Genomic DNA, 14,196 nt, shown 5'->3' with positions numbered 1-14,196 from the left:
GATACTGGGTCAAAGACAGCTGTAAAACACAAATGTCATCACGCATAAAAAGGTAATTTACAGCGCGTCAGTGAGTCATTCATAAATCAGCCCGTGTGTTCAGAGAAGGCAGAGCTGCAGGTTCTTTCTATTCCCACACAAGGAGGCGAAATAGACTGGAACAGCTGTTGATCAGCAGCAGTGCAGCTTTACTTTGTGTGATGACTACAGTTGGTCCACTTATGGTCTGTATTAATGTGACAACAATATATTAGTTTAACATGTAAAAAGTGTGAAACACAAAGTGTTACCTGTTTTGTAGGTCTTTTAATGCATTTAGACACATTAAATGAGTAATATTTCGATGGTTCCCACCCCAAATATCACCTGGAGGACTCAGCCTCAAGGTTATTTGTCACTACTACTTGCAATTATTTGGTCACCAAATTCAGGAAAATTCAGTCAGCAGGAAACCACATTTTTTTCATGGTTGCAAGGTGGTTGCTGTCCTATATGCTGAGATATTTAGGTTAGGTCAGACTCAAAGTGGTGAACAGACCAACTGGCATGCACACCTGCACTGCACTCTTTAAGGCCATTCTCCTAGCATGAATGAAACAGTCAACAACTGATTTTCTTTTCTAAGAATTGATGGGTGTAAATGGCTTTTCACAGCACGGCTTTAAGCCTTTAGCGGCAGCAGGAGAGTATCGCTATTAACAGGTTTATAAAAGCCGGCTACCCCTGCTCTCCATTTCCAGTGAGAGGAAACCCGAGCTGAAGTCATTCCTCAGAGGACAGCTGTCAAACCAGCCTGCATGTCTGATTAAAGGTGTCAGTTAATAGGAGGACCCCCGAGGACGGGCAGCAATCCACAGCGTGACGTGGACTTAGAAGGGGAAGTGATCTGTGCTAAAGGTTAATCTTCTAAGTTGGTCAAAACAGAGCTGTTGTGTCTGCATCCTGCCCAAAGCGAGCCTGAGGCTATTCACATAATGTGCTTTTGCTGAAAATGTGTGTTTTTACACAAGTTCACAGTTAGCTCCCAGAAATAATCTCTGTATATACCAACATCACATGACCACTAAGGCACGCATGTTTTGGGAAACAGAGGCTTAAATAGTACGAGGGCAGGAGAGTGAAAACAAATTCTTCTTTGCTTGGGTGACAGTGATGTAAAACCCGTTAATGTCTGTCCAAGGCAGTGATGGTGGGAGAAAAGATACACCTGAAGTAACCAAAAAAAGCGAATACAGCGCTGAATCTAGGTGGCGTCCATCACCAGAGGAAGACATGACATCAGGGAAGGATTATTTGATGTTGTGGATTGAAGTTTATTTTCTGTCCATCCTTTCATCCAATATCCTGGACACATCACCAATTTGTCACAGGGCTAACACGGAGACAGAGACAAACAACCATTCGCACTCGCATTTACACCTAGGGGCAATTGAGAATCACTAACTAACCTTAAAATAAGCCCGCTAACTGTTTTTGGGCTGTGGTAGGAAGTCGGGGTACCTGGAGAAACCACACAGACACTGGGGGAAAATGCAAATGCCACACAGAAAGACCACAGCCAGATGGTGGATTTGAACCCAAGCAATGTGTGATGTACTAGTATAAACCACTGTGCTGCACATGATAACCCCGGAGTTATCCAACTGAAGTCTCTTCTTTAGCAGTCCTGAAACGGCTCCATCTATAACTGTGGTAAACGTTTGAAATGACAATCCCTTTAGACGAATGATATGCTGTCATGAAACTTTAACTACTTTCAACCGAAACATGAGGATATGCTCCTGCTAATGACTTCACACTCACTTTCTTTGGATCTCTAGCAACACTCCCCCAAAGCGTGAAGAGGACTTGATGAGAAAAGCAAAGGCGACACAGGCACTTGGGCTTCACAACTTCAGCTACGCGGTTACGATACGAGCTTACATTTACAGAGATTCCTTCCTTTTTTAACGTATCTCACATCTTTCAAGTAATAACTCAAGTTTCTCTTATTATCCACTAATAATTACATTAGCTTGATATCCACCTTCTTAGCTACAAGCTACGTTAATGTGTAAATTCACTGTAATTTGAGTTGTGTGGGAATGACCGTCATATTTTGCTTCTCATAACCTTTTTATGAATATGCTGGAGGTTTTTAAACTCATTTTACATCGTGGGCCACATAAGCCTAAGTAAGTTTAACCACATATTAAACCCTTCAGTTATTAAGTGCAGATTCAACAGCATGTCTCAATTTTTCTACATGTTGAACTCTATCAGTGCAGCTTTTGGGGGATTCATTTGTAAGTAATAAATGTGTAATATAACAGAAAAGGTAGAAAAAGTGCCCAGACTGAAAAAATCAGGAACTTTATTGTCATTTTGGTCTTGGGTTTACCTGCAGGAAAAGATTTAAATACTGAATGTATAGTTAAAAGTCCAAAATCGATGACCTTCTTCACATTTTCCAAAGCCACCCAGTGGACCGGATTAGAATCTCTGCCAGGCCGATTCTGGCCACCGAACCATATGTTTGACACCCCTGACCCAAATCTAATCAGTGCCAAAAAAACCCATAAAATTAATAATTAGTGTGAACGCTATCTGCACTGATGATGGCTTCGATCGCAGCCTTCTGATGCTACGATCTCGTCCAGGTTGCCCCTGTCGTGGTATTCTTACAGATGTGTCTGACATTTGGGATTAGTTGGATGAAGGCATCGTCACTTCTTCCCCAAAACTGTGGTTTGAGACACTGGACAACTCACAATAATCAGATAAGTCTGCCCAAATCCCACAGGTTGGTAACCCTACAACTAGTATAACTAGTTTTCTTGGTGCGTTATTAAATCCCCCTCAGTGTTGAAACCAGACTATCCTGAACAAACATCTGAAATATATTTTTCTCAATCATTTGTGTACATTTCACGATTTATGATGAACATACTGTACAGCAAACACGGGCTAACTAATGTTCAGGTATACTTACCTTCAGGGAAGTGGATCACAAAACTGACACGATGTAAAATTGTGACTCTCATTTAAGCAATCGTTGACTAACCAAGTAAAAACAACTGATAGCCGAGACAAGATCTGGGTGTGGTGTCAAGTTGCTTAACATTTCTCTGGGAAAACCCTGAATATCGTCACATAATTACGCCACAGATGTAATAATCAGGTGTCTCACTCCGGACATCTTTGACTTTTCACTGTAGAAAAAGTAAAGGCGTAATAAAAACCATTGCTGTGCTCTATCCAACTGCGCTTCCCGATATGTCACAGTGAAAGGCCTCTGGCTCGCCCATAGCTCCACATATCTGCCCAGGCCTCTAGCTCCTCAAACCTGACACATGCATGTGAGTTTCAAACAGGGGGAACACAAAAAGCAGCATCAGCAAACACTCATACATGAATTAACACCAGTCTGCAGATGGAGGCAGATCCTGGAAATAGAAGATGGAGCAATTACTGGAATGAGCACCGAGTCTGCCGGGTGCACTATGGAGGAGAGGTGGAGAGGGTATGAGGCACCGGCCTGCTCCATTATCAAACAGAGATCAGAGGAGAGCCGTGATAAACCAGTGTGTTGGGGTGGATGAGCCTCCTACTGTACAGATATCACAACTTGGTTTTATATTAGATTCAATTTTGCACCTGCGACCATTGAAACTATGTTAAATGAACCCATTAATGTTCATACAGCTGTCACTGGATCATCTTAAGACAAGTTCTGCAGGTTTACGAGAACACTTTTATTATTATAATGATTATTCACTGACTTTTATGCAGGGCAACATTGAAAGGAAGGCCAAGTCTTTGTCTTTTTGTCCCTTTCAGCTCATTGATAAAACACACTGCTTTAGAGCAATCGGCGTGCAATTGCCAAAATTTTACGCAACACGTTTCCTCACAAAAAGATCCGTAAAACGAACGTGTGACAAATCTGAGATAAACTGGAATTAAATGTGCTGCGTGAGCTCGAAGGTTCCCATTCAGGGAATCTCGAGATGGCTCAATCAGACGATACGTGGCAGCAGCCAGAAATGTAAATCACGAGCTCGTAAATCATTTTGCTGCTGATGTGCAGATTTTATAGGCGTGTTAATAAAGAGCGGCGGGATTGCAGCTCAGCACTACTGCGCAACAATAGTCCACCCATTTTAATTCAACTGTTCCTGCAAAGACAATAATAAGCAAGGCCACCGGCTTCAGTTTGATTGATTTCTCGTGTCATATTGTGGCGCTGCTTCAAGGAACAATTCTGGTTTCCTTTCACACGAACACTGAAATGGAAATATTTTTAAAAAATCTGCCTGGAAAGACTTTCAGCGACGAACCACATTGGAAAACGTCACGGCTGTTTTGATTCTGCTCGCACAACTTTGTGCTTTCCAAACACAACAGCAGCGATGAGTCCGAGAGGAATATCACAACTCTGTGTTGGGTCAAGAAGGACAAACTGACTTTAAGCAACTGCTTGTTGCTCAAGCGTCCCTTTTGAGATAACGCTATAAGAGTGAACTACACACGCAAAAAAAGATTAATTAATAAAAAACAAAAATTCCTAGATCAAGCCCTGGCTTACCGACTTCAAATAAAAGCATATCAGAAGCATTAGTGCTGATTTTCACACAGATGAAAAATTAATTTGCATACAAAAGTGGAAAAATAAGCAAAAGACCCTGGGCTTTATTTACAGCGTTTACCTGGTTTAACTGCCTTTGTTTCCTTTCAGTGCAGTGTGAGTCTCCACTGCATTATGCAAACATATATACTCTCACAGGCCACTTTATTAGGGACATCTATTCAACTGAATGTCAATACAAATATCCAATCGGTTAATCACACAGCGATAAATAGTTCATTTAGGTATGTAGACATGGTCAAAACAACCTGCTGAAGTTCAAACTGAGCATCAGGATGAGGAAGAAAGGTCATTTTAGTGACTCTGAGCGTGGCATTATTGGGTTTTCAGGTCTGGGTTTTCAGAAGCTGCTGATGTGCTGGGATTTTCCCCCACACAACCATCTCTAGGGTTTACAGAGAATGGTCTGAAAGAGAGAAAATATCCAGGAAGCGGCAGCTCTCTTTGTGAAACAGCCTCGTTGATGTCAGAGGTCAGAGGGGAATGGCCAGAACATCTATGAATGACAAGATGTAAAACCTTACAGAACTCCTGTCAGCTAAGAGCACGAAACTGAGGCTACAATTCACACAGGCTCACCAAAACAGAAAACTACAGAAGTTGAGAATTTAAATAACTGTTGCCTGGTCTGATGAGTCTCGATTTCTCATTCAGATGATAGAGTCAGAATCTGCTGTAAGCGTCACTAAAGCATCATACCATCCTGCCTTGGTAAAGAAAACAGCCTACCTGTGCGTTGTTTCTGATCATGTCCATCTCTTTATGACCAGGAGGATAACACGCTGTTTCACAAAGCTCCACGTCACAGTTCGTTTACTGCATTCAAACAGCCTCAACAGCCACCAGTCTCAATTTAATAGAAGTGGTGCAAATGGAGACTCGTGTCACAGATGTGCCGCCAACAAATCTACAGCAACTGTGTGATGCTGTCATGCCAACATGAACCAAAGTCTCCGAATCCATATTGAATCTGTGCTATGGAGAATTACAGCAGCTCTGAAAGGAAAGGAAAAGAGAAGTGCAACCAGGTACTAGCAAAATGTAACTAATAAAGCAGCCAGTAGGTGCATGGCTTATAGTTTCTCTCTGCTGTTACTGTGTGTGTGTGTTTGTGTGTGATAGAGAGAAGGGGAGGAAAGCAAAGAGCTCAGCAGCAGAGAAGTGACAGGGAGCAGAGCAAATAGCATCACTGGATGTGATGACATCTCTTTTTTCCCGCAGCAACAAGTGTTAATTTGTCTGAACCAGAAGATGCGCGGACACCAGCGAGTTCAAGTGTTTAAGCCTGTCGTCCTGTATTTACTGGGTGATTCAGGTGTAACTCAGCAGCAGAGCAGATCCTGTCCCAGACTTATATACATCTGGGGTTGATCCAATTTTCTTCTGTTCAGAATAGCACAAAGAAACTAAACAAAGGCTGGAGTGTGGGTGGAGACTGTGAGTTTTATGCAGTCTGGTATTTTTCCACTTTTCTGAGATAAAACAGAAATAAATAAATAGAAATTGATAGTGTAATCTACAATTAAAACAAATCAATTGATAAGATATAATACATTACATTATTAGCATGCATAGCTACATAAGAAAAGTATTCTCATGTGGGTTTCTACTACCAGCCATGAGAGACTGATGCTCTCAGTGTGGGGCAAATGAAAAAGTGACAGTGGGGGTGGCTCAGAAAAACACACAGATGGGTAATCAATGGGTGGAAAATCACTAGGGTGGGGTAGGGTTTATGTATATGTGTGTGTGTGTTCTAGCATGAAAAACACTTGATGGTAGTGAGAATGCAGCGAGGTCAGGTGGTTTGTGCATGCCGAGGAGCCTGTGTGCGAACCAGAGATAACCTTCAACTTAAATTCTGAGTCTTATCTGGAGCCGTTAGCAGAGGCGACACCCACAGATTCACGATGCTGAACTGTTTCTTCTCTCTCATAATGACTGAGCATCTTGGCGGTTGTTTGGCTTACACAGCGTGCGTGCGGACACGTTTCCGATGCGGAGAGCTGGGAATGTCACACATACTGGAACAAACATGGAGACCACATGAGGGAGAGGGCGCTTCGAGTGAGGCCAACGGTTTATTTACTTTTGCTAAGCTGAAGTGCTGATGCTCACAAGGACAAGAACACTGCAGCTAAGAGCTGTCATCATCTTTTAAGCCATCTTGGGAGAAATGGGTTAAATGGTTTTGGGTTTATTGGTATTTTTTCAGCACGAAGCCTCAAACAGCAAACACAGAAACATAAATTTAAGAAAAACATTCAAATCTGCATGTTTAACACAGAGAATCAGCACCTGTTTGATCAAACGAATGAAAATTCACAATGTTCAAAGTTGCAGCTGACTATTTGCTATAAGCTTCAACTTGTCCAACTTGCTGTAAATTAAGCGAAAGTTTTCCTGCTAAAGAACGACTCATGGATTTGTGAATCTGCTCTCGATGCTGTTACAGTTATGCACCTCCCTCCTTCACCCGTGTCACATTTTTAAACAGAAGCAGTTATGTAGTGAACACATGATGACACTAGTGTCATTAAAGAACACTTAGAGGAGTCACTCATACAGGCCTCGAGGCTGGTCGACCAGTCGCTCAGACTCGTCTGCAAACACTTGCCAACTACTTACTTAAGCAGTAATGAACCTGCAAAAAAAGTGCTGCAAAGTGGAAATTTACACTGGTCACATGGGCTTTTACCACAGTGACAAAAATGCTTCAAAAGGTGCAACTTTTACTTCTGCTAGCAACCAAAGCAACTGCAAGTACGTTTTCAGTCCAGGACTCTGTGTTTGCAACCCAGCAGCAACCTCCAGCAATCAGGAAAATACACGTTTGACCCACCCGGGCGGTTTCTGGGTGGCCAAATATCCAGCCCAGTCTGATCTCAAGAGGACCAGCCCAATCAAAATGATTGCATAATAACACATAATACAAAAACAAAAATGACCTGCAAATTGTTTCCCTTCCTTTTAGTGTAAATGAGCTACAAACCATCCAGTTATAAAATGTGTAGGTAATGACGAGCACCCCGAGATATTTTAAGAAAAGGAAGTGCACTTTCAACAACGCCTCTGAGTTGTTGTAGTAAATGTAAAACACCCGTCAACACGCCTCTTTGGGATTACGCTTTAAGAAATGAATGCATAATTATAAAAATCACACAGGCAGCTTATTATTCAGAGTTTTTCCTGCAATTAAAAGACATTTACTGTGAAAGCACAGAAAATGTGCCATCAACTGTCAAAACAGGAACCTTCCTGTTATCTAATGACATACTAACCATAAAAGTTTCTGTCATTTAATGGTTTATATATTACTTAGTAAACTTTAGTGGCCACGCGTCTGAATATGCAGTTAAAAGTCTGAATTTTTCTCCTCTTTTGCAATTCTCACATTTTCCGACTGGACTCTTTGCCGGGCTATTTCCAGCCCCCAGGCGCTAACTTTGACACCACTGTTAAATTTATATTAAAAATGTAATAATTCATAGATTGGTTAACTGACTGAAAATTACTCTGCAGCCACTTTTTTAATCCATTCGTGTTTTTGGCACACAGCTCTCTTAGTTGCAGCATTTCGTTTTGGAATAAACTAAATCAGCATTTTACAGGCAAAGGGCCAAAAAAGTCTGCATACTCAAATCTGTCAGATTGCTCCTTTAATTCAGCTCCCGCACCACTGCACAGAAACAGAGCCTGAATTAAAGGACCAGTCTCACCAATTATGTGGACACTGTTGCAGATACGTTTGGACATATCACAGAACAAACACCAGAAAATAATACTAAGTATTAAAAAAAGATTTTGGAGGCTACAACTGCCCATTGAATTCTTTATAAACTTTGTAAGAATTTTTCCTTAGTCGTCATATTTAGAGATGACTATAGCTCAGAGCTCAAAAACACAAATACATTCAATTTAAAAGAAAAGCAACAGATTCTCACAAACAAGAGGCCAGAAAATTATTGACATTTAAGCATGCAACTAATTTGTCCAGTAATTCTCTTTGGGCTGACTAATCAATGGGTCTAATTGAACAAGCAATTCCAGTTTGTCGTCTTCGTGAAACATCTGCAAATACATGGATGTCAACGATATTTCTAAGTGTGCAATAATAAAACCAGATGTGGATTTGAATGTTTGTGCAGATCCTGCACAGGAGCAGAAATCTGGCTACAGTTTTTCTGTGAAACTCCTCCTGCCACCCAGACCGGCTCAAATGGACTCTGTGGACTATAATCTGATCAACAAATATGTCACTGTGTGAGATTTATGCTGCTGGGATGGTGCCAAACAGCATTGGGCAATACCACCTCGGCCGGGCTCAAACATTGCATAACACGGTGGGTCCAGCATGGCCAGAGAGGTCAGCTCAATTGATTTACCGCCCGATCGGGGAGCAGATCCTTTGCTGTGCGCAGAAACGTGCTCACTTACACGTATCCTTCATGCACACCGACCAACCTGCTCTTTCCGTTTCTGCCAGCGGCCGCAGGGGCTCTCCTCCAGGATCTCGCTCTCATCCTCGCTCTCCTCCTCCTTTCCCTCCGATCCTGACTTCCTCTCCGGGACGGACATCGTCATTTTAGCGCCGTATATTTCCAGATTTCAACACCAACACTTCTCCGCGTTCCCTCGCTCCTTCACTATCGCCTCTGTGTGTTTTTGTTGTTGTTGTGGGGTAGAGGAGGCGAGCCGCTTGTGTGCGCAGTAAGAACCCCCTCCAACAGCCAGCCAACGTCTCTCCCTCTCTCTCTCTCAACCCTCTTGGCGCTCAAAACATCTTGCAGAAACAAACCGGTGTGTTTGCAATCCTCAGACAGTTAAAAGGAATCCAACATCCTCCTTAGATAAAAAACACAAGTGCACGCAATGAGCGTCTGGCCGGACTAAACGGGGTGGAAAATATATCCCCAGACTTCATGCGCCCTATAGGCTGCATATAAAAGAGGTTGCGAAATGCTCTCCTGCCAATCTGTCCATTTACAATCAAGCGAAGCTCGATCGGCGAAGCCAAAGAATTCCCTCTGAGTCCAGTGCACTCATTTCCCACCGCAGACGTCGTCTGCTTTATGGAGGAGACTCAGTTTTGTCGACCATCTCCCACACGCGTCATTGTCGGCGTTGCAGGATCTGAAGCTGTGGGCTCCTGCCAGGCACGGCGCGCAGAGGGATGGAGCAAAATACCGTAAAGTGGCCGCTATGCGCGCACTATATATTCATGTATGCATGGAAACCGGTAGTCGGGTGAAAAGCAAACTTCTAGAATCGATATGCATGAAAGTTACTCGAGTCTATGATATTTCAGCCAGTTTGAAGACTGTCGCACTGAGAGGCCCGAGTGAGGTGCATGTGACAGAAGGTGGGCTATTATCGCGTTTCAGCTCCATATTTTACCTTGGACTCTTTCTTTTAATGGGTTTCCCCTGACAAAGGCTTAAACAGCAGGTGGGCGGGGTTGTGTGCCTGAGCTCACTATGACATCAAACAGACACAAGAGCAGAAAAAACTATCAGAAACTGAGGGTTTGGCGCAGTATCAAGCCTAAGCTTTTAGCACAGAGCTTTGGTACATACGCTGCCTTCATTATCTGAAACTTCTGCAAGATTTAAAATGAGCTTCCAACACGCCAGCTTTTTGTACAGGATATAAATAGAGCAAAGCGGGAGCGGCCCCTTTCAGCATCACTTAATGGTAAAATGTTGCATTAGGTCATAATTTGCCATGTTTGAAACATGGGATTAAGGTGGCACAGTGGAGCAGTGGCTAGCACCGTTGGGTACAAGAAAGAGGATCATAGGTTCAAACTGGCGACAGCCTTTGACAGCTGGGGCTGGAGAAACAGTTAACAAAATTATTGGATGGAAGCAACAGTAGCTTCAGACATTGTGAGAATACTGCTGATTGCCCAACACTAAATGTGTCCAGGGCTGGCAAAAACAAAAAAACAAAACTGAAATGTGAGATTCACAGGTAAAAGGAACCAAAAGACAAACCTTTCATTAAAAATCCCCCCCCAAAAAATCCAAGAGTCGAAAAAACAAAACAGAATAAAAAATAAGACAAACACGCAGTCTGACCAAGATCTCAAGAGAGACCGAACATTAAAACAGGAAGTAACTGACTGAGACAAGACGTTAATACTCAATTTAGAGATACACAAGGAGGGCTGCAATCAAATAAAACACACACGCACACACAAAATAAAATACAAAAAATTAAAAATCAATCAACTCTAAAGCTAGTAAACTGATAATTATAATCCTTAAACAGAACTCAAACGTCCAGAAAGGCAATGAAACTGGAAAATCCCCCAAATATCACAAAAACCCCACAGACACGAAACTATGGCAACAACGCAACCACAATAATTTCTCAGAAAGATCTAAGTACAAAGTATTTGACTAATGTAAGTCAGGGCAGAGTTATTATTCTACATCATGTAATGTTTTTATAACTTAATGCAACATATTCACAATGTTGTTTTGTAGCTTTGCTGTGATTGGGGCCAGTCTTAATTTGAAATGATTGAAACATCATTAAATCGACCCCCAGCTGTATTTTATAGCAGGAGAATCTGTTGTTCACAATCAAACATGCATAATTAAGTTTGAAAATTTAAATGCCAGTGCATTTCAATCAACATTATCAAATTCTTTGTAAACATTTATATGCTGAAATTATCGATGGCAGCGACACGCAAGCGCTCCCCCAAAATGATCTCAGAGAGACAGAAAGAAAAGATTTTGTCTGTTTTGCTTCACTTTTGTTGTCACCGCACATTTTTGTAGCTGTTTTCCAAGCAACAGATGTTCTGCTCAGTGGGTCTGTCCAATGACCCATCCACGCAGCTTCCTTCTGATTGGTCGAAAGCCCAATCAGAGTGAGCGAGACTCACTGTGGAAATATTTGAAACATGTTTTTATCCTGTGGCTTCAGTTCAATTCAACAAACACGTTGTTTGTGTGATATGTTGCTTTGTTTTGCCAAGTCCCATTGCGGTTTGAATTTATATATCTTCTTCATGCAGGTTTTGTTTTTGTTTTTTTAACAGCTTAAACCTAAACCAGCAACCAAAACTAAATTTGGACTCAGCCCCAGACAAATGAAACAAAACCAGAAACCACCGCAGCTCCCGCAGCTTGTTGTGCTTTTATTTCCTAATTTTTTAAAAAAGAGAATGAAGCTTTTGATCTATAAGAAGGAAAGTTTCTGTTTAAAGACTCGGCAAAGTTACAGGCTTTGAACATTTCTCTATTAAATTACAGCCTGAGGCTGAGGTGCTGTTTTCTTCTTATTTGTAATCAAGCAAGGCCTGAATGTTGGGAGTGGACTGTAGTTTTATATGGCAGAAATTAGAAAGCAGAAGGTGCTCTTGGCTAAGCTACAATTAAACCCTCCCACAGGAAGGACGGTGCAGTACAGCAGAGACCACAGAGGGACAGAACCAGCAGGATGATGCATGCAAGACTATTTCGAAACAATGATAATAAATATCAGACTTTCACATAGAAGAGAAATATGTGAACAATGAATCTGAGGAAAATTACAGGAAACTGGAGAAGAAAATCATTATTTACAGCAATGGGATGATTTTTTTTTTTTAAATAAACACAAGTGCTCAAGATCCTGCTCAAGATGATCAAACTCCTTAGCAGTGCACCACAGCTTTAACCCCTATAGGGCCCCCATAACATTCTGATTCCTGGGTAATCTTTGGTCATGCATATCTAGTGAGGAGGCTTGTTCCAGCTACAGAGGGTCAAAGCCGTCGAAAAGAGTTGATTGTTCTTTTGTTTACTCTCTGCACAAACGGCTCACACTCAGAGAAAGATTTGTTAAATGAAACTGCATCATATTAACGTGCACGCATAGAAACTGTAGGAGACGATGGTTATTTGATTATTTCCACCTTGGGTTTTTTTTAGGATCAAAGAACAGAAAGAAAAGGAAAAGTAGGAGATTTTGAATTTAAGCACTGTCGGCATAAACCTCTGAACTCTGGCATGTCCCACTTCAACAGCCAACACAACGTTTATGCATCGCATCCTACACAAGTGGATAAAGGTCAACATTAAAAGATCTAATAAAACATTCTCTCTTTATTGATCCTTAAAACATGTTTAGCCCATTGATCAACCAGTACCCACCTGCAGGGGCTAAACCATAACAATATCATGGCTTTCCCTGTTAAAGACGCTGTCTGGATGGAAGCATATGAACTATATATAAACTGAGTCAGATGGTCCGTTTCCTCTCCAGTCCAGAAAAGTGAACGATCTGACTACCGAACTCTTTTACACGTTCTCTGAATCCATCATAAACTAACTTTGGCCCAGAGAAGACGGCAGTGTCATGCTTTCTAGGTTTTTCCCAGTAGTCCCAGCTTCTGTGGTTTTGAATCGTTTTTGTTTAAGTTCTTTTATCTCATTGCTTTTTTCCAGCGTTTCCTAGTTTAGTTATTCATGATTCTAGTTCTTAATCTCTTGACTTAATTAGTTCCTTCTTGTGTCCTGTTCATTTTAGTCCAGTGTCTGTGTGGGTCCTTCCTAGCGTCCCCTGTTGTTGTCTGTCATGGCCCAGTGTTTGTTTACCTTTTGTCTGTGTCAAGTTCATGAGTCTTAGAGTCCGACTGTGTTTATGCTTCCTGTTTTACTTTGATGGTCTCTCGCCTCATGCATTATGTTCTGTTAATCAAAGATTTTCACTTCCCGTTTGGATTTTACTCTTCAGCCTAAATAAACTGCTCACCCTCCTGATATTCTGAGTCTTCCTCTTCACGACATGTTTTTCAAACACTGTATTTCTGGAGCATGTTCACACGTAGTTTCTACTTTATATGAAAGAGCTTGAACTTACATTGAACTGGATTCTCAAACAGTGATTTCTTTAAGTGTTCCTGAGCCCATGCATTGATTTCCACGACAGATTCATGCTTGTTTTTAATGTTTTGCCACTCGAGGGCCTGAAGATCTCAGGCATGCATTACTGATTTTTCATCTTGTGCCTTTGCACACAGATTTCTCCAGATTCTCAGGATCCTTTGATAATATACACTGTAGATGATGAGATCTTTAAAGGTTTCACAATCTTATGCTGAGGAACATATTTGTGAAATTGTTCTGTTATTTATAAAGATGTGGTGTTTTCAGATTAATCAATCTTTGCCTCTCTAAGATGCCCCTTTTAAACCATCATGTTACTAATCTGTTTCCAATTAGCAGCGTCTATTTTTCTAGCTTTTCATTGCCCCTGTTTCAAATTTTGAAATGTTTTGCTGTCATCAAATTCAAAATCAAAATTTTCTCTGATGAAACAATAAAATGTTTGATATGTTTTGTATATTCTACTGTAAATGCAGGTTTATGACATTTGCAAGTCATTGTATTCTGTTTTTATTACGCAGCATCCAAACTTTTTTGCAATTAGGGCTGCATTTCTACAGTTGTATGCAACGCCAGTTCTTTTAAGCTATGAATTCATTAATTGTAAATGACATCCATGTCCTTTTAACACCACTGACAGTATGAAAACTCACACAATAGGAAATGCCAAACACACAGCAGGAC

At 41.3% G+C, this 14,196-nt stretch overlaps 1 protein-coding gene across 1 annotated transcript in view; it reads right to left on the bottom strand.

Moving 5' to 3' along the window:
* The window catches only part of nrbp2b (nuclear receptor binding protein 2b), a 42,236-nt gene extending 32,446 nt beyond the window's left edge, over window positions 1–9,790 (bottom strand). The window contains exon 1 of the mRNA XM_005738874.2: window positions 9,092–9,790. Within this exon, the coding sequence (XP_005738931.1) occupies window positions 9,092–9,211 (120 nt within the window). The 5' untranslated portion in view covers window positions 9,212–9,790. The remainder of the gene's footprint in view (window positions 1–9,091) is intronic.
* Window positions 9,791–14,196: the final 4,406 nt, after the last annotated feature.

The sequence above is a fragment of the Pundamilia nyererei genome, unplaced genomic scaffold, assembly GCF_000239375.1.
Source record: "Pundamilia nyererei isolate P.nyererei 1_Seehausen unplaced genomic scaffold, PunNye1.0 scaffold00087, whole genome shotgun sequence".
Lineage (NCBI taxonomy): Eukaryota > Metazoa > Chordata > Actinopteri > Cichliformes > Cichlidae > Pundamilia > Pundamilia nyererei.
This window is presented reverse-complemented; position numbering and strand designations above follow the sequence as displayed.